Source organism: Saccostrea echinata, unplaced genomic scaffold (genome assembly GCF_033153115.1).
Source record: "Saccostrea echinata isolate AGI-Se365-2 ecotype Australia unplaced genomic scaffold, CSIRO_AGI_Sech_v1 ptg000072l, whole genome shotgun sequence".
NCBI lineage: Eukaryota > Metazoa > Mollusca > Bivalvia > Ostreida > Ostreidae > Saccostrea > Saccostrea echinata.
In genome coordinates, this window is record NW_026889821.1 from 1,487,357 (window position 1) to 1,512,979 (window position 25,623).

General features: G+C 34.8%; 1 protein-coding gene across 1 annotated transcript in view; it reads right to left on the bottom strand.

The window, feature by feature from the left end:
• Window positions 1-460: 460 nt before the first annotated feature.
• LOC133176241 (uncharacterized) overlaps window positions 461-25,623 on the bottom strand; it is a 41,560-nt gene continuing 16,397 nt past the window's right edge. The window contains exons 2-5 of the mRNA XM_061311393.1: window positions 21,534-21,575; window positions 21,213-21,426; window positions 9,507-9,623; window positions 461-594 (exon numbers count right to left, since the gene is read on the bottom strand). Coding sequence (XP_061167377.1) covers window positions 461-594; window positions 9,507-9,623; window positions 21,213-21,426; window positions 21,534-21,575 — 507 coding nt within the window. The remainder of the gene's footprint in view (window positions 595-9,506; window positions 9,624-21,212; window positions 21,427-21,533; window positions 21,576-25,623) is intronic.

Below are 25,623 nucleotides of genomic sequence, written 5' to 3' on the forward strand. Positions count from 1 at the left end.
CATTCCGAGGTCAGGAAATCATATTTGGAAATTTCTTAACGATAAAACGTTAGCAAGGAGTTTAAAAGCCTGAAACGTCTCGTTAAAAACAATATCCAATTACGAATAACAGTTTCCAACTTATATATAAATCAGTCATCCAGTATGATGAAATAAATAATGCATTTTTTATGGGTAGCAGTTGAAATTGACACCCTTTAAACAACACTGTTGTCCATGGTTTTCTCTCGAGGTGTCAATTGTAACTTACCCTCCGAAATAATCACTACATATAATTATATAGTAAACATATATAATCTACATACATGCATTAATTAAATCAGGCAGAAAGAAAAAAATAGGATCTTTATCTCTAAAACAAACAGCGAAAGTGATGATCTGAAAGTATAAATTAAATAATCAGAATCATAAAATGCATATCCTTACACTAAAAAAATTAACAAAATGTAAATAATCCGGTTTATGTGAAGAAAAAGAAATGATAAATATCATTCATATCCCACCTGATCCTTGTAATGTGCATACTTTCAGAGCTAGAAGTCTGAGGAGTGGAGGTCAAGGAAGGTGTTTTAGGTATATCTAAACACTCTGGATCTGAAGTGGAAATAAAAGGAATCTTTAGAAGTTCATTTACGCGTTTATAGACTATAAATAGGTTTCAATTATAAATATATTTATTATGCATTAGAATTCCTGGTTTTTGCACCATGATAAGTAGATCGTATAGAAAACTTCAGCTTTTTAAGTGTCAGGGTAAATACTTTCATTTAATGTAGGGTATAGTATTGAATTTTGGGTATAGTAGGGTAGAGTGTTACGGGGTTCGTTTTGCTCTCTTAATTCTTGGAAATAAAAGATGTAGTAGTTTTTATATAATTTATTTGAAGTCTATCATTCATCAAAATATGGCATACGCACTGCACGGTATTAGTAACCTTATTCAGGTTGATAATTGTTTTCTTTCATTATTCAGGAATGTTGCCTTATTCAGGACTTTCTTGGCACTAATTTCCTTATTCAGTAACTATGTTCTTATTCAGAACCAAGCAAGCCAACAGACTGATTAATACAACACAAATCATAATTTATATACATGTAACGAAGATCACGTGTTTAAAATCAAAAGAAAGCGGATTCTATACATTCTAACAAAGAACGATAATCGTAGCACAAAAAAACATTAAAGTACAAAATAAACATCAAAGTTATCAAATTAAAAGTCACTGCTTTGAAAGTCCATAACACAACCCACGCCTCCTAGAGATTCGTCCCGAATCGCGAAAATAAATAAAAATATTTGCACATTTTAAAAAAGTTAATGAAATGTTCACATTGTCACTGAATGTTCCATAAAGTCAATCGAATTCGGTCCATTCAGTCTCCGAAATTCGCCTTTTCCTAACGACAACTCCATTGCACTGGGTAAACGCATCACACACGTTCGGTGTCTCTCGGCGGCATCGTTATGTAGGAATCCTGTCCCCGCTTGACAACTTACAGATGTCTGTCCATGGCTGTGTGTCGCTGGTTTGTCTCTCTTAGGGTTAAAGACAGGCATCGGCTGAGTGCGGCGCCGGGTTGTACAGTCCTCCTCAGGATTCTGCTTCGGTTTCTCCTGGTCGGCGTGTGCAGAATGTCGGCGGTTATAATGTATCTTCATATCAGCAGTTCTCTCTGAGGTATACTCACAGTGGTCACATTTGTTTCTTTTGTCGTGCTTTTGGCCAATATGCTCTAAAACTTCTTGTGGACATTTATGCATAACGGTTACTTTTCTTACTGTATTCTTTGTCCTCGCCATCCGATTGCAAGACTGCAAATGAGAAGGAGCGGACTGCTCTTTCTTTGATGTTTTGTCTAATTCTGTCACATGATACAGTTGAAAATTTTCAAAGTGCCTGGGCTGTCGGCAACGCCTTTTAGATCGGGTGGTCGTTTCGCGGTGTATCTTTTGATCTTCCGAAACTGCAGCGTCGTTGCCGTTGACGGTCCCTGTGTTGTACTCAATGAACGGAGCAGTAATAGGGTCAATAATATTGTCTGAAACGTATGGTGTGACAGTAGCCTCTTATTTCACGTACTTTTGACGTGTAGCTTCTTGACTCTCAAGAATTTCCTCACGACTAGTGTAAGGCTTTAACCTGTCGACATGAACAACGAGATACTCTTTGCCCTTGACTATCTGATATGTAACATCGCTGAATTTCTTTAGAACTATGTATGGCCCTGTCCACCACATCTGAAACTTCGGTGAAATACTTTTAATTCGTCTTGGTGTATACAACCATATTTTGCTGCCAACGTCAAACTTCTTCCAAGAGAGCATAGAATCATATCTGAGTTTCTGTCGTTTCAAACTGTCACCCAAATTCTTTCTAGCTATTTCATGTGCCAATGCCAGTGAATGTTCAAGATGATTTATATATTGCTCCGTTGATTTCTTCTTAGCTGGCAGTCCAGCCAGGAGTTCCACAGGAAGTACAATTTCTCGACCAAACGTTAAATAGTTTGGTGTAAATCCGGAACTTTCGTGTTCTGCAGCCCTATATGCCATGTAAACTAATTGCAGATGATCATCCCAGTTTTTCTGATTGGAGTCGACGTACGCAGCAATCATATTCTCAAGTGTACGATTCATGCGTTCGACCATACCATCTGATTGTGGATGGTATGGGGTCGATCGTGTCTTGTTGATTTCAAGTACTTCACACAGTTGTTGGAATAATCTCGAGTTGACGTCCTTGGTTGGTATGTAGCGTTCTAAGTACACCAAATTTAGTGACAAAGTTGTCAATGAAGGCTCGAGCTACACTCTGTGCATCCATATCCAGAAGTGGGACAGCTTCTGCCCATTTGGTGAAGTAATCTTCAACCACCAAAATGTATTTATTTCCTTTGATTGATGTGGGCACAGGCCCTAAAATATCCATGGCAACTCTTTCTCAAGGCTCACCGACTCCTGTTATTTTCATTGGTGCAAGCGGCGTTTTACCATATTTCTTTCTCTTAGCACATTTGAAGCAGGATGCACACCATTTTCTTACATCCCTGTCCATGTCTGGCCAGTAAAATTTTTGTTTAATTTTTGAGAGATTCTTCTGCCTTCAGAGATGCCCACCTGATGGTGCATCATGACAATGCTTCATAATCGTTGGTCTGAGGGAATGTGGCTTTACAGCTTGCTCTTTTTGAACTTTCCCTTTATTAGTGTACCAATTTCTATACAAAATACCGTCCATAACTAATAACTGGTCGAACTGAGCCCAATATGCTTTCAAGCTTATGCTACATGTTGATATTTTGTCCCAGTCTGGCTTTTTATTATTTTTGACCCACTTCTTTACTTCAGCTATTTCTGAATCGTCTGCCTGTTGTTGTTTCATATCATGCTCTGGCGTTTCCAGGTTGATTGCTGCAACCCTAGTGTTCCATTTGTTCGTCAACATGGCCCGTGATCTATTCTTGAAAGTGCGTCAGCATTTCCATGCAATCTACCAGCTCGATGACAAATCTCAAAGTCATACTCTGATAACGTATCCAGCCATCTGACTAACTGTCCTTCTGGTTCTTTGAAGCTCAACATCCATTTCAAGGCGCTGTGATTTGTACGTAGCACAAAATGTCTGCCATATAGGTAGGGTCTATATGCCTTGATAAAATGCACAATTCTTTTCGCATGATACTGTACTTTTTTCTCTGATTTGGTTAAGGATCTGCTTCCATAAGAGATTACTCGTTCAGCTCCGTCTTTTGATTGACTTAAAACGGCGCCAATACCAGCGCCGCATGCATCCGTGTCTAAAATAAATGTTTCAGAAAAGTCTGGCAGTACAAGAACAGGAGCTGTGATAAGTGCTCTTTTAAGGTCCAGGAAAGCTGTTTCACACTCTGTAGTCCATAAGAATTTCTTATTTTTGTGCATTAGATTATGTAATGGGCTGGCAATGGTGGCAAATCCTTTCACAAACCTTCTGTAGTAAGAGCATAAGCCGAGGAAACTGCGTAAATTTCCCACGTTGTTTGGTGTTGGCCTGGTTTTTATGCTCTTTACCTTCCCTGGGTCAGTTTCTATGCTTTGTTCTGTTATGATATGACCCAAGTACGATACTCTGTGTTTGAACAAACTGCATTTTTTACTTCTCAGTCTAAGTCGTGCTGCATAGAGTCTTTTAAATACCGTGTCAAGTCCTTCTAAATGTTGATCAAATGTAGAAATGAATAAGATTATATCGTCTAGATAAATCAAACAGATATCCCATCTCAGACCAGCGCAGACAGTCTGCATGAGTCGTTTAAATGTTCCTCCTGCCGCATTACATAAGCTAAGAGGCATTACGTTAAACTCGAAAAGTCACCTATGTGAAGTGAAGGCGGTCTTCTGTTTGTCATGCTCGTCGACTTCTATTTGCCAATACCCGCTCATCATATCCAGTGTAGAGAACCACTTTGATCCCCGAATAGCATCTAAAGACTCATCAATCCTCGGTAAAGGGTACGCATCCTTTACTGTTACGTTGTTCAGCCTCCTAAAGTCAATACAGAATCGTAGAGTTCCATCCTTTTTACGTACAGGTACGATTGGTCTAGCCCAAGGACTTGAAGACAGTCTGTTAATATTGTTTGTAAGCATGTTATCAATTTGGTTGTCAATTTCTTTCTTTAGATGAAATGGAACTCGTCTTGGCTGCTGACAAATCGGCTTTTCATTTTCCGTATGGATTTTGTGTGTGATCAAGGTTGTGTGTCCTTGATCAGCGCCCTTTTCAGCAAAAAGCTTACCATGCTTTAACAAGAAAGTTTGGGTCTGCTCTCTTTGGCTTGGCGAATGATTCTCTGCATCGTCTAGCAAGGTTTGAATGTGGCCAGGTAAACTCGTAGCTTGCATTAGCTCTTCACTATTTGATAGTAATGTGGTTCTTATTGGCTCAAATATCCCTGCAATTGTCCCTTTATATACAACTAACGGATCATCATGTAAATTTAGGAGCCTCAATGGAACACCATCGCCAGCGTCTGCGGATACTAGCGATCTACCCATCATGGTTTTTGTCTTCTGACTAAATGACTGACATGGTTCCAATATCCCAAACAATGGTAATGGTCTCTTGATGTCTCGTTTTATCACATTCCCCATAACGATGCATTCGCTCCTGGCCGGTATAACTGAAGTTTCATTAAGAGAAACTCTACAACATTGCAGATTTTGTTCCAGATGTACATTAATCACTTCATATTCGAACTTCATGGTCATTGACTTAAGGTCCAGCATACATTTATGCTCAATCCTGACGTCCAGTCCTAAAATACCAGATCCTCTAATTGCTGCCACGACTGCTTCGTGTTTTATAATCTTCTCTCCTATTCTAAATTCAAAAATTGTCGATCCTTTCGTTTCTAATGTCTTGCCATCTGCTAAAGTGAGTGCATGACGTGTTGCTTGCGGTCGACTCGCCGAGGGAATAGCATCATATATTTTATAAGATACTATTGTAACAGAAGCTCCAGAGTCTACTATAAAATTAGCATCTATTCCATTCACATTGGCCGGGATATAGAGTCCAGAGTCTATTGATGTTAAACAACCGCTCCTTATCTTACAGGTTGGTAGTGGGGACTGGCCAGACTTCGTCTGTTGACTCTTGCTCAGCATAGGTCTTTCTCTGTCTTTCTCTCTGTGGACACTCGCAGCTTATATGCCCCTTTCGATTGCAAGTAAAACAAACGATGTCATTTCTTGATGTTCGTTTGCCACCCCTACTACGTTGTACTTGACCACTACCTTGCATCTGCTGTTGCAAAAGCTGCTTCAATTGCTGGAGCTCCGATTTGAGTTTCTTTAGTTCTGTGTCTTTGTCAATGCTTTGCTTACTACAGGCTTCTGTATCTACTTCTCTTACAATCTTGTCCCATTTTCCGGTTCTCTTTTCTTCTGCTCTCATACACGCATCAAGTTCCACAGCAATCTGTAATGTTTCATCTAAGGTCACAGGCCGTGCGCGCAGAATTTTCAAACGGACTTCAGACTCTGTCAGGGAGTTCACAAAGCTGTCTTTTGCCAAGGTATCTAACACCTCTTGTGGTGCCTTTGGGTAAGCCAAGGTGACTAGTCGTCTAATTGATTGCCCCAGCTCCAAAAGTGATTCTCCTGGACTCCTCTGTCTCATTCGCAGCTCAGACTTGTAGTTCTTCAAAATTCGGTGGTGCAAAGCGTTTTTCGAGTGCACTAACAAGCTCTTTGTAATTAGTCTTCTTTTCCGAGCTCAAATTACTTAGGACTTGTTGTGCTGCGCCTCTTAGACTTACTGTTAAGAAAAGACATCTCTCTTTCTCGTTCCATTCGTTTAGTTCTGTGCAGTACTCAAAATGAACCTTGAAATCCATCCAAGGAGATGTACCGTCAAAAATTGATGGTGTTATTTTTGGCCTACGAAATTGGACACCTTTGAACATGCCTGGCGGTGAATCACGATTCTCTTCTGTGTGTTTCAACTGTCGATTGATACCTTGATTACTTTCTACCGTTTTTGCATTTGTCTCAGCAGCAATGCCTTTGCCTGTACACTCTTCACTCGATTTTTCTACCGCTTTGGCGTCTGTCACTCTTGAAATCTTCTTGTAAGCGTATAACTTCATTTAATGTCACTACTAGATCATCTGTAACATATCTTTTGATTGCCTATTCGTCTGTACTGTTACATCATCTTTCTTATTTTGATTACTGGTAGATAATTTAAAAGATGTCATTCATCCTGATTTTGTCTCTGACTTTGCTGAGATTGGATATTCATTATCCCCGTATGTAGTTGGACCCAGGTATGATCCATCCATTACCGGCGTACGTCCTCCCGATCGATATCTCTCGGCGTCCGACTATCTTGTGGCATGCGCAACATGCTCGCGCTCTTTGCAAACGCATTTCTCCAGCCAAACGAGCACCTTCATATGGTCTCTTGTCCGAAAAATAAAGATTCTCATAATCCCATGACAACTTTGGAGGACTCTCTTCTTCCACCATCCTAACATCAGAGGTAATTTCGATGCCAGAGTCGCGCACTGGTTTTCTTCTTGTGCGCCGCTTCGCAATGTCTCCCCAATTCTGTTTTTCTTTGTCTTCGCCTCTTGATGCCATTTTATATGAAGCCTGATAGTTACCAATCCAACCACTGCCACCAATTTGTTACGGGGTTCGTTTTGCTATCTTTGCTATCTTAATTCTTGGAAATAAAAGATGTAGTAGTTTTTATTTATTCATCAAAATATGGCATACACACTGCACGGTATTAGTAACCTTATTCAGATTGATAATTCTTTTCTTACCTTATTCAGGAATGTTGCCTTATTCAGGACTTTCTTGGCACTAATTTCCTTATTCAGTAACTATGTTCTTATTCAGAACCAAGCAAGCCAACAGACTGACTAATACAACACAAATCATGATTTATATACATGTCATGAAGATCATGTGATTAAAATCAAAAGAAAGCGACATCTATATATTGTAACAAAGAACGATAATCGTAGCACAAAAAAAAAAAAAAACAAACAAACAAAAACATTAAAGTACAAAATAAACATTAAAGTTATCAAATTAAAAGTCACTGCTTTGAAAGTCCATGACAATAGTATTGAATTTTGAGTGAATATAAAATAAATGCACTTTTTGCAACTTTCATTGTTTATAGTAAAAATTAATATTAAATCTTTGATAAATCATAGTCTGTTGAATACAAAGTAATCAGTATTATTGTAAAAACTATTCAAGTTGAATTAATAATAGATAATACTTCAATTTTAAAATTTAGAAAACTTTTTGTTTTCTATAATAGTGATCTCTATATGGACCTTTGATGTACTTTGCAAAAAAAACATTGATACATTAAAGTTTGCTTTCTATAATAAACGATGGTTAACTTTAATATACTGTATTTTTTTGTGAGAAAAGAACTCCTGGCAAAAGATACATAGGTTTAAAACTGCATCGAATTATTTCAAATATTCCCACAGCGCTAATTTGACTCACACTTCTAGGATAAATTAAAAATTCCAAAATTTTAACGAAAATTATTAGTGATCATACGAAGATATGCATTAAAAATAAAGAGGTCTCCCGCTTGGCACAGTGCTTAGAGCGTTTGCTTTGGAATCGCGGTGTAAGAAGTTGGTCCATACGTCGCGGGTTCGAATACTACTGCGGGACTTGGAGACCGGTCCATCGGATGAGACCGTATAAACCGAGGTCCTGTGTCGCTGTAAATTGCTGGCATGAAAAAGATCCCCTATTGCTCAATGTCCATGAGTGCCGAACATAGGTCTAAATTTGCATCCCTCCACCGGGAAGTAGTGGCGTCTCCATATGAGTGAAAAATTCTCGAAAGGAACGTTCAACAACAAACAAACGAACAAAACAAACAAAGAAAGGAAGGGCTTTGAAGGAATTCATTATAAATGGTTCAATGTTTTGCATACTTAGAAAGAACTCTTGCTTTTCTATTGCATCGCCGATCGATTTCAATTTATCTAAAATCAGTTTGTTCCGTTTATGAGATCTTTACAAGGTAAAAAAAAAGTGTTGACAAAGTAATTTATCAAAACATATGAAGAAGTGTTACATGTGAACTCTGTGATTCTAGCATTGAAATGTTTATACAATTGCTCTATTTATTTAAACACCTGTCTTTGGAAAAATGTGAATTCTATAATGCATACTATTTTTTCTTTCAAATATATCATTAAATTTTGATTTTGCTTAAACTTGCAAGTGCGATATGACAAAATTAAGTCAAAATGATATATCATATGTCATTTTTACAAAAACTAAAAATTGAAAATAATCTAGGTTCATAAGAAAGAGAAACAGCAATCACTATATATAATTTGTCATCTCGTTACACAAGATTTGAATACATCTGTCTTGATGCCTAACCCACCCAAAAGCAATGTATTCACGAATCAAAAATAATACTGACAAATATAACCATGAACTTTGAAAAAAAAAACCTGTAAATTAATGAAAATATAGTGAACAATAACCCCACCCATCCCCCACCCCCAAAACAATTAAAGCTGTATGATTGTGTTTGTAAATAAATAGACGGGGCCTATGAGCTATAGAATTAGCAAAGTGAGATATAAAAGATGCATAAAATCAAAAATATGAGTCGAGATGAAAAAAAGGTTTGCAAATAAAATTTCTAGATTAAATGCGCCTGCATCATTCCCAATTAAAATGTTTGTAAACAAAGCAATGATTCATTGGTAAAGGCACAGATAATTAACTACGTGCACCGGGGATCCCCATGGAGTTTATATAATCAAAAGACAATACAAGTTAACCAATGTTTTGGAGGACAGTTTGGTCATACTCTCAAAGCTAGTGTTTTGAGAATTTTATGCAGTACACGCAGTGCATTTAAAACTAAAACAGTTTATGCAATGTCTGGCAAAGATACTCGTTCATTCATAGACTGTTCCTTATACCATTAAAAAAAAAATGTGGATTTACTTACATTTATAAAGATGGTTTGATTCAAAATCCTCTGGGCAAGGTTTTGAAAGTTGTTTGCACTCACGCGCATAATTATGAAGAATCCTTGCACCAATTATTGTAAATACCGGACAATATCCTGTAAAACAAATCACTTTTATATACGTGTGTATTAATCAAAAACAAAACATTTCGAGCCTGATAACTGTATCTTATCTCCATATATTATGTACACCTTTTAAATGATATCACATTATACAATAAAGAATTTTGGATATGTATGAAAATTGTTACAAACATGTATTCAGCGAAGTTAAACAAAACATTTTTTCAAGTAGAGAAGCCTTGTTTGAAAGTGTCAGAATTGTAATTTTTCACAAAAAATATGCCGATTGGCGCGCATATAAATCGAATAAAACCGGCATGTGAAAAGACATGTCCGAATGTGTTGTTTTTAACAGATGGCATTTCTATTTTTATTGCTCCTTAACATAAAACTGACTTGTGACCTAACATGTAATTCATTTTATACTAAATCATATGCAATTATGACTAGCTCATGCACTATATAAGAGAAGTCCACCAAATTCTCCATCTAGAGCTTTGTACTTTTCAGCAACAGCAGTGTTACAACATGTACAATGCAAATTGTAATGACAACACAAAATGTAATTAAGCGGGATCATTATATTTTGTGTTATAACTTTTGGCGTCGAAAATAACGGAGAATGTTATAAACCAAAATGTAACAAGGTTTTTTTTTTTATAATTACAATTACCGTTATTACATTTAGCGTCGATCTTGACGCAAATTACAAAGACACTAAATATAACAACACATTTTGGGGATAGATACATTTTGCGTCGAGATTAATGCAAACTAAATTAAAATACTATTTGGATTTATTGAATTATTGCTGATCAAATATGAGGCCATTGCTCTTGTTTTGTAAGCTGGCTGACAACGCTCTAACAACGCCGTGAAAGCGCATTGTGATCGTCAACGGACGCTGTAGAAACGCCAAGGGAGCGCAATGATCGCAGTGACAACTCTTTGTGGCCGCTGTGTTATCGCAGTCAAAAAAATCACATGACGATTAATCTCATAAGAAGCGCCGAGAAAGCGCGATAGAAACGCAGTGACATCTTCAAGGACTCCGCGAGGTCTCCATGGAAGCGCAGTTTACTATCACTGCATGTGTTTATGCTGCGATCATGTATGTCTTCACGGCCTGCGTATGGAGCTTCTACTGCTTTTTTGCACGTCTCACCGCGCTACTACGGCGATCACACTACGTTTCTACTGCGTTCTTATCAGACTGCGATCACACGGCGCATACTTTGTGCATGCCCAAAGTGCGCTCCGTTCCCTGGCGTTCTTGGAGATTCAAGACGACCCTACCGCGTTCAGTGGAGATCTCGCCGCGTCGTCACGGCGCTGTAGGAGACCTCGACGTTTTGCATTTTTCTATGAACGCTGTGCGATCGCAGTGAGGACGCAGTCCCGGTGTGACAGGGGTTTAATATAGTAACTTTATAAAAATAACTTCAGTTTAAAAAGGTATGTATATATGCACGTTTATATTCAATTGATTGCTTCGTAGTACGCCTTAACAGTGCTACGAAACCTCCCTTACGTACAAACTGTTTAATTTTTAATCCAAGACTTTGGGCTGATATTGATTTGGTAATCATGCTGCAAATAAACACGATCTGAATAAAAGAAAATCATGAATTATACGCTTATTCGATTTTTTATTTCTTACACAGTGAAAAGCGAATGTTTTGTTTTTGTGCGACGTAGAATAATTGCAAACATTTACAAAGCATGAATTCAAAGAAAAGTCTTATTGCATTTTTTTTTTTAATTAACGAATTTCCATCGAATTCAATTTGCACTCTGGGAACCATTTTTGTCATGTGTATATAAGACCTGCAGAGCATCCATGGGGTATAAACTTTAAATCCTTAAGCTATTTTAAATGCTGTACTTCAGGGGGTTTGTGCAAACACTGTGTAAAACATTCAAATTTCTTAATCTATCATGGGCGCACTTCAACATTCTACCTTTGCCATTGCTATTAACTGTTTATGCAACGAAGAAATCGAAAAGAGAGGAAGTAGAAAAAAATGTGAATAGTCATCCAACAGGGTATAAATATACTGGGTGCATTTGTATTATAAACTGTTTATTATATGATATTGAATTGTAAAACTGTATATTTTTTTAGCATAAAAGAGTAAAAAAAAAATAAAATAACAGGAATAAAGAAGAAACTTATCTTTATCCCCAAAATAATTAGTACTCTTGTATTAAAAAAAAAAAATCCCCAGTGTTTTATAAATGTGCAATATATTTTATAGCTTCTTTAAATTTCAAAAATTATAAAAGTAGAATTGTGTTACAGTTTTCTTTATTTGGAGGACTATTAAAATTCGATGAATAATCAACATTTATTACATTTTCAACAGTGAAATACTGTGATTTATTTATTGAATAAAAGTGATATTCTCTCACAGTGTGAAAGGATACCAAAAATTATATTCTCTCACAGTGTGAAAGGATATCAAAGTAAGTAAAAAATAATTTCTGGCCTGTCATAAGATAGAGATAGTAACTAAGCATCTTTATAGAGCTAAAACTGCAAATTTCTTCCCAAATGTGTTGCTAAAATCCATGCTGTGTAATGTTTTCAGTCACACAACTTCTAAGCTATGACGTCTCAACTGCTCAACTATGACGTCAAGCCTATGACACTGTGTTAAGAAAAGACAGAGGCAAAGGGAAAATAAAAGAAAATGTAATAAACAGAAAATTCAATGTTTTGTAGATGAATATGGAATTTATTTCACTCGTGAGACAGGATTTTTTGATATTTTCACTCGTGCTTTGCACTCGTGAAAATATAAAAAAAAAAATCCTGTCCCACTCGTGAAATAAATTCCATATTCATCTACAAAACATTGAATATCCTCTATATAATAAACATAACCTGAAGATTGAGCTTATGTACCTGGTATAGAAGAACTATGAAATGAATACTATATAAAAACCTTATGTACTTTTGATTTATTTCTCGAAGCGATACACATAATTTGATAGTCTTGAACGTAAACTGATTTGGGTGACAGGGGGTTTTGATAATTAAGTCGATACTAGAGCCTTACCCGAAGAACTAAACTACTCAACAATATACAATTATTGATTGTGTAGAAGGGAGACATCACAAATTATTTGATCTGAGTAGGGTTGTCACCCGAGGGCATTTGAATAGTTTTGTTGTCCTGAAGAATCTAAAGAGAAAGAGCCACGAACCATCAAAAATGGCCCTGTCTAAAAAATTAACAGTTTTTTGTCAATTGATAGTGAAGACCTTTAGCTTTGCTTTGTCGTTTTTCTTTTTTCGATATCGATTATATTTTTTGAAAAAGAAAGTTTGAAGTATGGTGGTGTTTTAAAAGAAAAATGCTAGTAGAACGTCATTTTCTGTAAGGTAACGTCGTAGGGCGGAAAAATTACCTTGATCGATTATGCATAAATGAATATGTGACTTTGAATAAAAACTAGTATTAATAGAAGAAACATCCTAATTAATGTAAGACAATTAAAAGCATTTGGAACTTGATTTTACATTGCCGTCTTTATGGTAACCTTGTGTTTAACTGATTGAATTATATAGATACATGTAGTAAAATCTAGAGGTAATGTGAGCACTGAGCTCACAAAATGATACCCCGCCTATCATATGTTTATAATGGCAAAGTCCATGTTTTTCTACGGGGAGACCCGAAATATGTGTCTGATCAAAAGTGAAATAGGAGGTGCGCAATGGCACTATGTAAAAAAGATTCTGTGAAAGTATCATTATATCTTTAATTTATCCAGGTGTATAAGAGGAGTTGCGGATAAGAGATTTGTGCCCCTAAATATTCTGGAAAGAATGGCAGTGTCTATGTTTTGCTATTGGAAACCCGAAATATGTGTCCGATCAAAAAATGAAATAGGAGGTGCACAATGGCAATATGTAACAAAGATTCTGCGAAAGTATCATTAAATTTTATTGAGTGGTATAAGAGGAGTTGCGGATAAGAGATGTGTACCCCAAAGCGTAATAGACTGACGTGCAGACGGACGGCCGGACACCCCCATCACTATATATCCCCACTTTTCAAGCGGAAGTATAATAATCTATGTGACTGTCTTGGAATATTTTCATTCTATCTGGTTCCTATGATCATATTAAAAAAGTAACAATTCTGTTTGTATCCCTTTAACACATTTTCGCTCTTAGTTAAGTATTGATCATCATAAACAATATACGACATGCTTGAAATGCCGATAGTCTAACTTTCTTTTCCGGATTTTTCCTACAGGCCTGCTGATATTAAGCTGATCTTTGACATGTGTGTCCAGGCTCGTGGTATCGTTTTTCAAAGTTGGGAAGGGGGCAGTCAGTAAAAAATAATTGACAAAATACCTGAAATGATCTTGAAACGAATGTTTCTAAACTGAAGAGCTAATTCTATAACTGGATATAAATTTAATTGCAAAAAAAGTTTTGTTTAAATTGAAAGAGACTTTCATTGCGAAATTCTTAGATCCTGATATTGCAAGTATTTTAACATATAAAAGATCTAAATTATTTGGAAAAGAGGAGGAAGAAAAAAGTTGGAAGGACTTGTTTCTAATCCATCCATTCATTTGTAACAATAATTTGAACGTTGTTTTCGATACAGAAACAGGGAAAATTTTAGATTAATTGGAAAGGGATTTAAGGTTTAACTAGTAAAAAGAACTCATCAAAACATTCCAACCCTAAATGTGAGTTTCTTTGGAGTAATATGGAATACAGTAGAGTACACTTAAAAAAAAATATTCTTAGGAATAATAAATATGTTAAAAAATCACTTGTCACTGTCCATTATTATATATTTAACAGTATTTGATGGAACCCCCCCCCCCCCCAAATTTTTTTGCAAAATATTCGAATACTTTTCTCCCAAATACCTTATCTGCAAGGAATTTGTAAAGGTAGAAGTCTGCGAAAATTCTATGATTATTTTCCATGTAAATGTACCAAACAATTAAGCATGAGGAATTTTTCGTTATTATTATACGTAATCATTGTGTAAAATCCACACTTTCGACTTCATTTGCACATTATGGTTTTTATGGTTTACAAAAAGAGTAAAGCCGCATCGATATTGCTGATATCTGTGGGTCATATCATAAGTGAAAAACATGTACAGGTGTTCATTTATCCTTGTTTTATTGTCTCACAATCAGCGCAAGATTGATTTTATTCAGCAAAAGCTTGCTTAAAAATGCTTTACTCAGAGAAGCAATAGGAGTTTCCGTACATATTTTTTTTTTCAATTTTCTTTATGATTTTTTTTTTTCGTGAACAGTGTCGCCGCCACACCAGCCCCCCCCCCCCCCCTCCTTCTCATTGAGGAGCAGGAAAGTCTTTAACAATTTTCAATTTCTAGATTGATTTCTTAAATTAGCCATAAAGAAAGTTAAATTCAAGACAACTTATGAGAATAAGCTGAAAATAACTACTTTAGATGCAAATTTTGTTGCCATTAGTTTGTAACACCCCCCACTTTTTTTCAATCTCAGCTGGAAGTCTTGGATCTACCATTCTACATATCATGATCCTAATACATGTAGTTTATACTGAGGGAGAAGGTACAAGTGTACTAAAAAGAATATGCTGACAATAGATTTAAAAAAAAAGAGTAAAAATTATTATCCAAAAAAAAAAAAAATCTACTTCGTTGGGTTTTTAAAAAAAAAATAGCTATAAACAACTTACAACCATACGTTTTGAAGTTCATATTCCCGGTTTATTGATTTGTTTTTTAAAAACACATTCTAGGGACTCTGTGTGTGTGTGTGTGTGTGTGTGTGTGTGTGTGTGTGTCCGTGTGTTTTCACATCGCTGAATTCTTAGATAAAACAAAACCGTATACTATTAGTAATAAAGTCGCAATGAAGAGATGATGACAGATTAAAACTATAGGGTAAATTATATGTATCATACTTATTATTTAATTTATGTTTTGTCTAAATAGATTTATAATCACTACCCTTCCACTGACTGAAGCATAACTTTACTTAATTAAATTATGTTAGTTGCAATGAAATATTTGGAGCACAGTACAAAAATGCATGAACGTTTTATACTGATTTCTAAGAATACGACATGCATTTAATGCAATTTTTCTCACTTGGGGTATAATAGAATTATGTTTCACAAATGATGACAAGATCAGATATATGTTATATGTATACATGCATCAATATCCTCACTTCGATTTTAATAATTACAGACATATTAAAAATATACCGGTATGTTCTTTTGTTGTAGATCACGGGCGCGGGTTCGTCAAGCGCAAGTGTTTTGACGATAGCCGATATCGGTGCACACATAACTGTAGGCTATACTATAACTATACATTATTTTGTATCAGCATGTATTTATAAGCCATCGATATACATGTAACTAACTTTTGTAAATCCATTGAGATGATTCTTCTGCATGTACATAAAAAATGTGGATTTCAGTGCTGAAATTAGATGATTATCTTAATGCGTATTTTTTTTTCATTCCTTTTTTTCATTTTTTTTTTTTTAATTTTCACTTTGGACAGCAACCTATATCATTATTATTTCGCTTGTTTTAAAAAGCGTGGTATCCTTGCTACATTCTCTATTAATTTGTTTTCAATTTAAGTCATGCCTGTTAACACTGTTAACAACAGGCCCGTAGGAAGCAAATTCAGTTGGGGGGGGGGGGGCTTAGCCATACATTTTCAGTTGACAGTTGAGGGGCACTACCAAAACTTTCCTGAGAAGCAAAAAAAAAAAGAAAAAAAAAAGGTCATCAGATGTTTTTATTGAGGGGGCACAAGCATATGGTATCTATGTTTACTATAGTAATCTATATATCGGCAAAATTATTGGGGGGGGGGGGGGGGGGCACGGCTCCCCGTGCCCCCCCCCTCCCGGTTCCTACGGCAATGAACAACAGTATTTTTGAATTATTTCTGGGAGGGGGTAGGTGTAGTAATGAAAATCACCTTGGAGGGAATTTCTGATAACTTATAATTTGATGGTATCATCCAGTTGTGTTTAATTAAATCATATACATGAAAATAGGGACAGTATCTTAATTTCATTATATTCGAGAGCGTTTAAATTAAAAAAACACTTTTTAGTAACATCCAAAATAATTTACAGCCTTTATGACGTCACAACTGACGTATTACTAGTAACATCATATATAATGACCTAGCCATAGTAAAAACCACTAAGTTTTTCCAGATAATTATTTCAGAACATGTATATAGTTGACTCTTTTTCACATTTAGCGTTTTAAATGAACAATAGACTGATTTTCTAGCAAATTTTGTGAAATTTATAATTTTTTATTATTACCTTTATTGAATGTAAACGATTGATCCACAAATTAGTGATTATTTGATCCATCAAAATTTAATTATAAAATAAAATTTCATATTGGCCACAGCCACGAACAACAACGATAATAAACATGAAGATTTGCATCGGCAATATCTATATCTATGGGAAGTATAAAAGTTGTTCTTGGCTGTGGCCACATCTAACTTTGGGAAAATCTGTCGAAAAAACGGCATTTTTTTAACGTTTTTATGAAATCGTCGCATTTTCCAACCTTCGCACGTGTTTAATGGCGCATTATATAACGAAATGAGTTATGTATGGAAAAGAGGAATGTTGTCCTCTAACATTTGACGTATAGTACTCTTCTTGAACCGAAACTTTATTTTTGTGAAAAACACAGTGCCAAATATGATGGTTCGTGGCTTTAGCTCTTTAATAAGATGGAGTAGAAAATATCAGTCAAAACTCTTGTGTTGTCCTACCCATTGCTTTCAAAGAAGTCAACAGACAACTTTGACGTCACAGATGGAATTTATTTTTTACTGATCCCGCATATATACCAATTACAAAATTAAATTCTTGTAGTAACTCGTCATTTGATTGGATAATAAAAAAAATGTTTATATCGTAAAACCTATATTGCCGACGTTACAATTAAAAACATATCAATCCGCTTGACGTTACATTTAAAATTTGTAGAATTTGGAAACCTTTTTGAAAGGAAAACTTTTTTTTTTTTTTTTTTTTTTTTTTTTTTTTTACATTTGATCATAGAAAATTAAATTATAAGGAATAAATTTAGTAGCTACCCTAATTATACTGTCTTGTAGAACCTGGGTTAGAATTTATGCTTCGCGGTTTTTAAAGCGTAAACTTCCCAACCCAGGTAATATAATATAATTTGGGTAGCTATTTAATTCATTCCATAAATAATATTATAGAAGTTATCTCGCTTACGACATTTTCTTTTAATCTAAAGGGAGACAACACACTTGTCACCCTGCATGCGCGCTTGCTTTATTTCATTGTCATCTGAAGTGAGACAGCACAGTTATCACCCTGCGCGTGAGGGAGACATCACGGATTGTCTCCCTGCACGTGACATGCTTTAAACCAATCAGATTAACTGTATAATTCTGAAGGATAATAATATATTTAAACCAAAGGCGCTGAAAAGTAGATTAAACTAAACACATATATCTTAAAGTATCCTAGGAGGAAAATTTCAGTTTCTTAGCCACTGGAAATATAAGAAAGGCTACAACAAAGAAAAATTCAATAGATGCATGTATTGACCCATTTTCTTTTTCTGAACTTTTTGTCATTTATTTCTGAAAACTTTATTAACAAAGGAAATTAATACTCGCCTTGCCTCTCCTGCCACCCCCAATAATATTACCGACATAAAGTATAGTATAGAAATTTTTGTTCTATTTAGTAAAGAATAGCCTCTTTATTCTCTTTATGTAGAGAAACAGGCACTAATTGATATTGCCTCTTCCGAAAAATATAGACGGTCATTCCATTTTTACGACAACTAGAATGCATGCTGTCAGTAGATGTTTCAGGGATACAAATTGTTTATTTCCAGTGAGTTGTTAAAAGCTTATAATGCTATTTATTGATTGCGTCAGGCAATATCTTTTCGGGGCTATCATAATCAATATTGCCAATGCTTGTATAATGTTACCTTATGCTTGTGCCTCATCATTAAAACGCCTGACGACCTTGTTAAGGTCTTCCGTCTTCACGGAAGACCTTATAGTGATTCTACTGTTTCTTCTTCTTCGTCTTCTTCTTCTTCTTTTTTTTCCCTAAAATTTTGTGCAGGCGATTTCTCAAAAACTGTTCAGTGGTTTTAAATGAGACTTTCAGGAATTATGCGTCGTCAAATGGACTTTGTTCATCAGAAGGAAAATTTGGTAAACTCGCTTCCGGTGCCAAGTTATTGACAGTTTTCTGATTTTAAAATGAGATTTTGTCCCCCCTTTTTTCAAAAATGGTTTAAGATATGAACTGGAGACTTGTTAGAGATGATAGGTTATGTCTTCTAGATGAGGGGAATCACCTTTTTGTGCGTCGTCAGTACTTCCGGTCGTTACCGGATGCGAATTTAAAAAAGTCGAATTTTTAAACTTTTTTGTTTTTCTATATTTTTCTTTCATTTTAATAAGGTTAATAGAGGCTCTTCTGAAAATGCTTAATATATAATTTATTTTAGAATTGATCAATCCAAACTCTAGATATTCGCATTTCTAAATTTGAAGCGGGTCCAAAATGGCGGCTATCTCTGTAAACTCCGATAAGTAGGTCGGAATTTACGGAGTCAGCCGAGCGTTTGTTTGAATGAAAGTACCATAAGGATCAAAGAAATGTGAAGGAATTGTTGGATTGTCACATCACAATTACGTTGCAATTCTGTTTCGAACTAGAGTTTTAATCCGGGGTTTCCTCAAACGTCTACTTTAATTGTTCTTGTCTGTATCTCAAAGTAGAAAAACGACATGACTACAAGTAGAAATACGATAACTACAACCTTTTGTTTTACACCACGGAAAAACTGATCCTAAACCATGGTTATAAGTAATAGCCTTTCAAGAAACTTGCCTGACTAAAGCAATCAATATATAGTAATTATTACGTGGCCATAGTTTTTCCCCATGCAGGCTTGTGTCATATTAAATGAACAGAAAAGACAAAAATAAAGATTGTTTAATGAAGTTAATATAAATATTTTTTTTTTCTAAAAGATGTTGTTATTGAACATAAATGGTATCAGATTCCTTGACCGTCGCAGGACGAGACATGTTTTTGGGCGAAACATTCCAGTCTTTTCATGAATGTGTAACTAATAGGGATAGTCCACTTGGGGGGTAAACAGGAAAATAAAACTTGTACAAAATCTTACCTAAATCACTGCTTTAGTGTTACTTATCCATACGATATATAATAAGTACAATATGATAAATATACTTTCTCAAGCTCGATATTCAGGTTATAAGAACATTTTGAAATTTCATTGAAGCTATCACCATTCAATAGAAAATACATTCAAAAGGAAATGCGCGAATATTTACCCGTGACGTTTCGCGCGAAATAATGTACCGTGAACAACCTTTCGTAGTAGACAAATGGTCTGATGCAGAAGTATATAGAAGTGCAGAAAAAGATTACATGGACATGCCTGTATATGGAATTACATGAAATAAAAAGTTGAATACATAAAGAATAAAAGAAAGTAAACAGTATCATCAGAGAATGGCTAAAGATATGAATATGAAACTTGCTGAGGTGATAGAGCATCAAATGTAGATATGGTGATTAACCATTATTTTTCGTCGTTCTTACTTCCGGTCGCAAACGGAAGTGAATTCAAAAATGTTAAATTTGCAATTTTTGTTTTTCAATATTTTTCTCTGGGATTTACAGGGTGAATAGAGAGTCTTCAAGGAGTTTTATGTATGTTTTCATCTTTTTGATTGAAAAAGTTTGCAGAGATTTTTATAGAATTCACTTCCGGTCAAAATTAGAATTTGTTCTCACAATATTGCTCGGCAACAGTAAACGACTGAAGTCTAAAACTTTCAGGTCTGATAGTCTGTCATCAGTTTATTTGAATCGTGAGAAAATCTTGTATCACCGTTACTTCCGGTCGTGACAGGAAGTGATGCACAAAAGTGAATGGTTAATGGTTAGCTTTCTTGGATTTTCACGCTGAATTTCTTTTATCACTTTTTCAGCGTGAATTTTTGTTTTTATTTTCAGAATCGGACGGAAGACCTCTCATTGCTCGCAATGAGTTTCTAGTTATTATTATTTTTTTTTTTGGCTTGTCAAATAATTTTTGCGCTAATTCGGGTCCCCCAAACTGAAAATGCTTCCTATACGGATCTGGTCCTAACAATAAAAGCGCTATACACTTGTTGTCAAATCTTCATCTTCCGATTTAAACTTTATTATAGACTTTATAGAATTTTTATTCATAAATTCAATTATATGATCTTTATCAAAAATATTACTAGAAAATAGAAATTAAGATTGTTCAATTATGATGAATATGATATAATAATGCAATAGTTGAATTTGTCTGCCTGTCTCCACTGCTAACAGAATTTTTTTTTTTTTTTTTTTTTTTTTTTTTTTGAAAAAAGAATAAATTTATTTTAGCAAAAATGTCAAAAGGACGTGACGAACATACATTTTCCTGTGTCTACTGCATTTTTTTCCCATTTGACCACTATTTTTTTTCTCAAATATAAACTCCGAAAAAAAATATTTTTAATAGATTTGAACTTTTACCAAACATCGTCCGAATGGGAGCGCACACTTCGATCGTTGCATTCATCATGTCATTTAGAATACAATGATAGAGAAAGCGCTTCGAAGATACACAATCTTGTTGAACTTTTCCACATCCTTTTAAAAATTCAGCATCCTTCCATGACTTTTCATCGGTTGGACAAGAGTCAACAAGCCGAACTGTATCCAACGATTCCGTACATGCTTGTATTCCCTGTAAATGTGAAACTATCATTAAAATGGTAGGATTTAATGGGTTTTTTTTCTTTTTTATTCAGAAGAATATGGTATACATGTATATTCTAAAAACAAAATACTTACATGCATCTGTACATACTGAATGGCCCAAATTTCTACATGTAGCTGAAATACAGTCAATAAAAGTAAAACAAAATATGTACCCATATTACTGCGATTGCTTTTATATTTCTGTTTGATAAAGAATATATCGAAACATTTTAAGATAGCGGAAAAAACCCCAAGAAATAAAAGGCCACTGATCTTCACCTCCACTGAGAGTTTTATCGATCTGACATTTTTTTTATAAACGTGTACAGAACATTTTAAATCTGGGATATCCTTCTGTTGACACTTTTAATTCTTTATCAGTGTGTGATGCACAAAATGGTTGCATGTTACATAACACTAACCATAAAACTAAGTCATAAAGAAAACTTCTAACAAATTCCGTAGAACACGTTTCAATAATAAAAAATGTCGTTGACAAGGAAGCAATGTTCAAGTACATGTACCTAGTGACTGTCATACAATGACAGGTATTGGTGACAACATTTTTATAGATTAACCCGTATCCCTAGAGATTTTCAATTTTTCTGCAAAACTGAGGAAATAAATGCAGACAAATATTTGGAAGTTTTCTAGTCACATTTTTATAGAGTAACCCATATATTCATTCTGAAAGGTATGAGGTTAAAGTTTTAACAAGTTGCTGTCCTTCAAAAAGGACCGCAATACGTGGACCATACATAGAGGTCTGTGTTTCTTAAAAAAAAAAATCTGGGTTTTAAATAAATACGTATTACAAAAAAGATTTGTTCCATCTTGAAACATGTCAATTTTTTAAATTAGAATTTAAATTTGTGGTCTCATACTAAATCTGTAACAACGAATGAAAGAAGCAACGTCTTGATTAAGGTATCTATTGTTTACTGTATGTAGCATTAAGCTTTAAATGGGGACATCCATTTATCACAAATACCCCACATGTAAGCTGTTTTGATCGTCTTCAGGTTTTATTGTTCAGTTTTTACCAGTGTTGTATTCCTTGAAAGAGAAACATCTCAGTTAAAGATTACATATAATGCTAGATTTGTAGGACCCGAAGATGGAGTATTTAGTGTTCAATCTAAGCTCATTTACGGTCATACCCCCTAAAGAAAAGCTTTTTTTCCCCTTGTAACGAATGTCAGCCCCCCCCACCCCCCCACCCCCCCCCACCCCCCCGAAAATAATGTTAAGTGTCGGATTCTATTTTATAACAAAGGAATAATGTGTGATGCTCCGCAGCCACAACAGTTTCTATACAGAGATTTCGCTTTTCCTTTGCTTAGGAATCTCATGTTAGTTTTACATCAGCCGCCAATGCATCATTGGACGAGTTCAATGGTTACTCTGAAAGGTGACAGAGGTTAACCATAGTTTACATTTTCTACGATTTTCTGCCTAGTTTGAGTGATAGTAGTTTAATAGCACGCAATTAATTTTGAATTCTTTCCCTGATATATTTCTACATGTAGCTGAAATACAGTCAATAAAAGTAAAACAAAATATGTACCCATATTACTGCGATTGCTTTTATATTTCTGTTTGATAAAGAATATATCGAAACATTTTAAGATAGCGGAAAAAAAACCCAAGAAATAAAAAGCCACTGATTTTCACCTCCACTGAGAGTTTTATCGATCTGACATTTTTTTTTATAAACGTGTACAGAACATTTTAAATCTGGGATATCCTTCTGTTGACACTTTTAATTCTTTATCAGTTTGTGATACACGAAATTGTTGCATGTTACATAACACTAACCATAAAACTAAGTCATAAAGAAACTTCTAACAAATTCCGTAGAACACGTTTCAATAATAAAAAATGTCGTTGACAAGGAAGCAATGTTCAAGTACATGTACCAAGTGACTGTCATACAATGACAGGTATTGGTGACAACATTTTTATAGATTAACCCGTATCCCTAGAGATTTTCAATTTTTCTGCAAAACTGAGGAAATAAATTCAGATAAATATTTGGAAGTTTTCTAGTCACATTTTTATAGAGTAACCCATATATTTATTCTGAAAGGTATAAGGTTAAAGTTTTAACAAGTTGCTGTCCTTCAAAAAGGACCGCAATACGTGGACCATACATAGAGGTCTGTGTTTCTTAAAAAAAAAAGTTCTGGGTTTTAAATAAATACGTATTACAAAAAAGATTTGTTCCATCTTGAAACATGTAAATTTTTTAAATTAAAATTTAAATTTGTGGTCTCGTACTAAATCTGTAACAACGAATGAAAGAAGCAACGTCTTGATTAAGGTATCTATTGTTTACTGTATGTAGCATTAAGCTTTAAATGGGGACATCCATTTATCACAAATACCCCATATGTAAAATGTTTTGATCGTCTTCAGGTTTTATTGTTCAGTTTTTACCAGTGTTGTATTCCTTGAAAGAGAAACATCTCAGTTAAAGATTACATATAATGCTAGATTTGTAGGACCCGAGGATGGAGTATTTAGTGTGCAATCTAAGCTCATTTACGGTCATACCCCCTAAAGAAAAGCTTTTTTCCCCCTTGTAACGAATGTCAGCCCCCCCCCCCCCCGAGAATAATGTTAAATGTCGGATTCTATTTTATAACAAAGGAATAATTTGTGATGCTCCGCAGCCACAACAGTTTCTATACAGAGATTTCGCTTTTCCTTTGCTCAGGAATCTCATGTTAGTTTTACATCAGCCGCCAATGCATCTTTGGACGAGTTCAATGGTTACTCTGATAGGTGACAGAGGTTAACCATCGTTTACATTTTTACAATTTTCTGCCTAGTTTGAGTGATAGTAGTTTAATAGCACGCAATTAATTTTGAATTCTTTCCCTGATATATCTATAGTTTTCTTTTTTTAATTTAAAATAAAATCGGGCTATCGTCGGTAACCTTTAACGGCTGGGACTTGTTTTGGACTTGTACGGAAGATTCTTTCATTGGAAAAATACACATGCAGCTAGCACAGATCGACGTGTGTCACGCGGGATTTTTTTCAGACCCCCCCCCTTCACTTTTAAAAACTGCTACAGGCCTGTAAGAAGCTATTTGGATTGCTGTATACATGTATCAAATGTTGCGATGTCATTTAGTAAATAGTAATATAGATAAATGCATCCAGTATTAAGTATATTTAATGTACGTTTATATGGACAAATATTTCGATCAATAATAGAAAAAAAAAAATATTCCTGAAAACGAGCTACGTACTGAATACAATGCATTTCTAAAAGTAGTACGATTAATTATATCAATTTTAAGTTCTATATATGAATTTTAGATTTAAAAGAAATTTGAACTATTTCAGGCATGTGCAACTTAGTGATGAGGCCACTACATGCATGTATATATGTACATGCGGTTTGTTTCCTACTAAATGTATTTCATTCAATAGAAGATGAAACTCAATGGAATAGGGTCCACGCAGTTAAATCTTTGCATCATAGAAAACCCGAACTTAATTTAACAATCCATATACAAAACTATAGTAAATGATGTTTTTTTTCACAAAGAAATAAGGATATATGTATAAAAGAATAGATTCGGATAATGAGTACGCTAATGAATAAATAAATAAGATGAACAGATTTCAAGCGAGGTTTGTCAATGATTGGTGAGTTTTTACCTGAATAGGGCAAATTGTTACTTAGAGAAAAATTATCTTCAAATTTCTTTTTTATGAAATGCTACAGTAACTTCTCCTTATGATTTGTTCTGAATAGATTTTACAACTTGTTTCATATGTATGGGGCGGCTGGATGGCAAGGTCAAAAAATATTTATTCACTCGGAAGAGTTAGACATTTTTTCGGACGAATTAGGTATTCCTTTGGATGAATTAGATATTCTTTTGGACGACTCAGATATTAATTCTTTTGGACGAATTAGATATTCTTTTGGACGAATTAGATATTTGTTTGAACAAATTAGATATTTATTTGGACAAATTAGAAAGAAGAAGGTACGGTTTGGGCTTTAATGTGCCCTAAAAATTTAATGTTCTTAAAAAGTTATTAAATTGGCTATAACGTGAGTTGAGTAGATGAATGTGATAAATCATTAAAGTATATGGCATGAAGGAGGACCATTCTGGAAATATGACCTCATTAAAATGGTACATTTCTTAGTTTTAT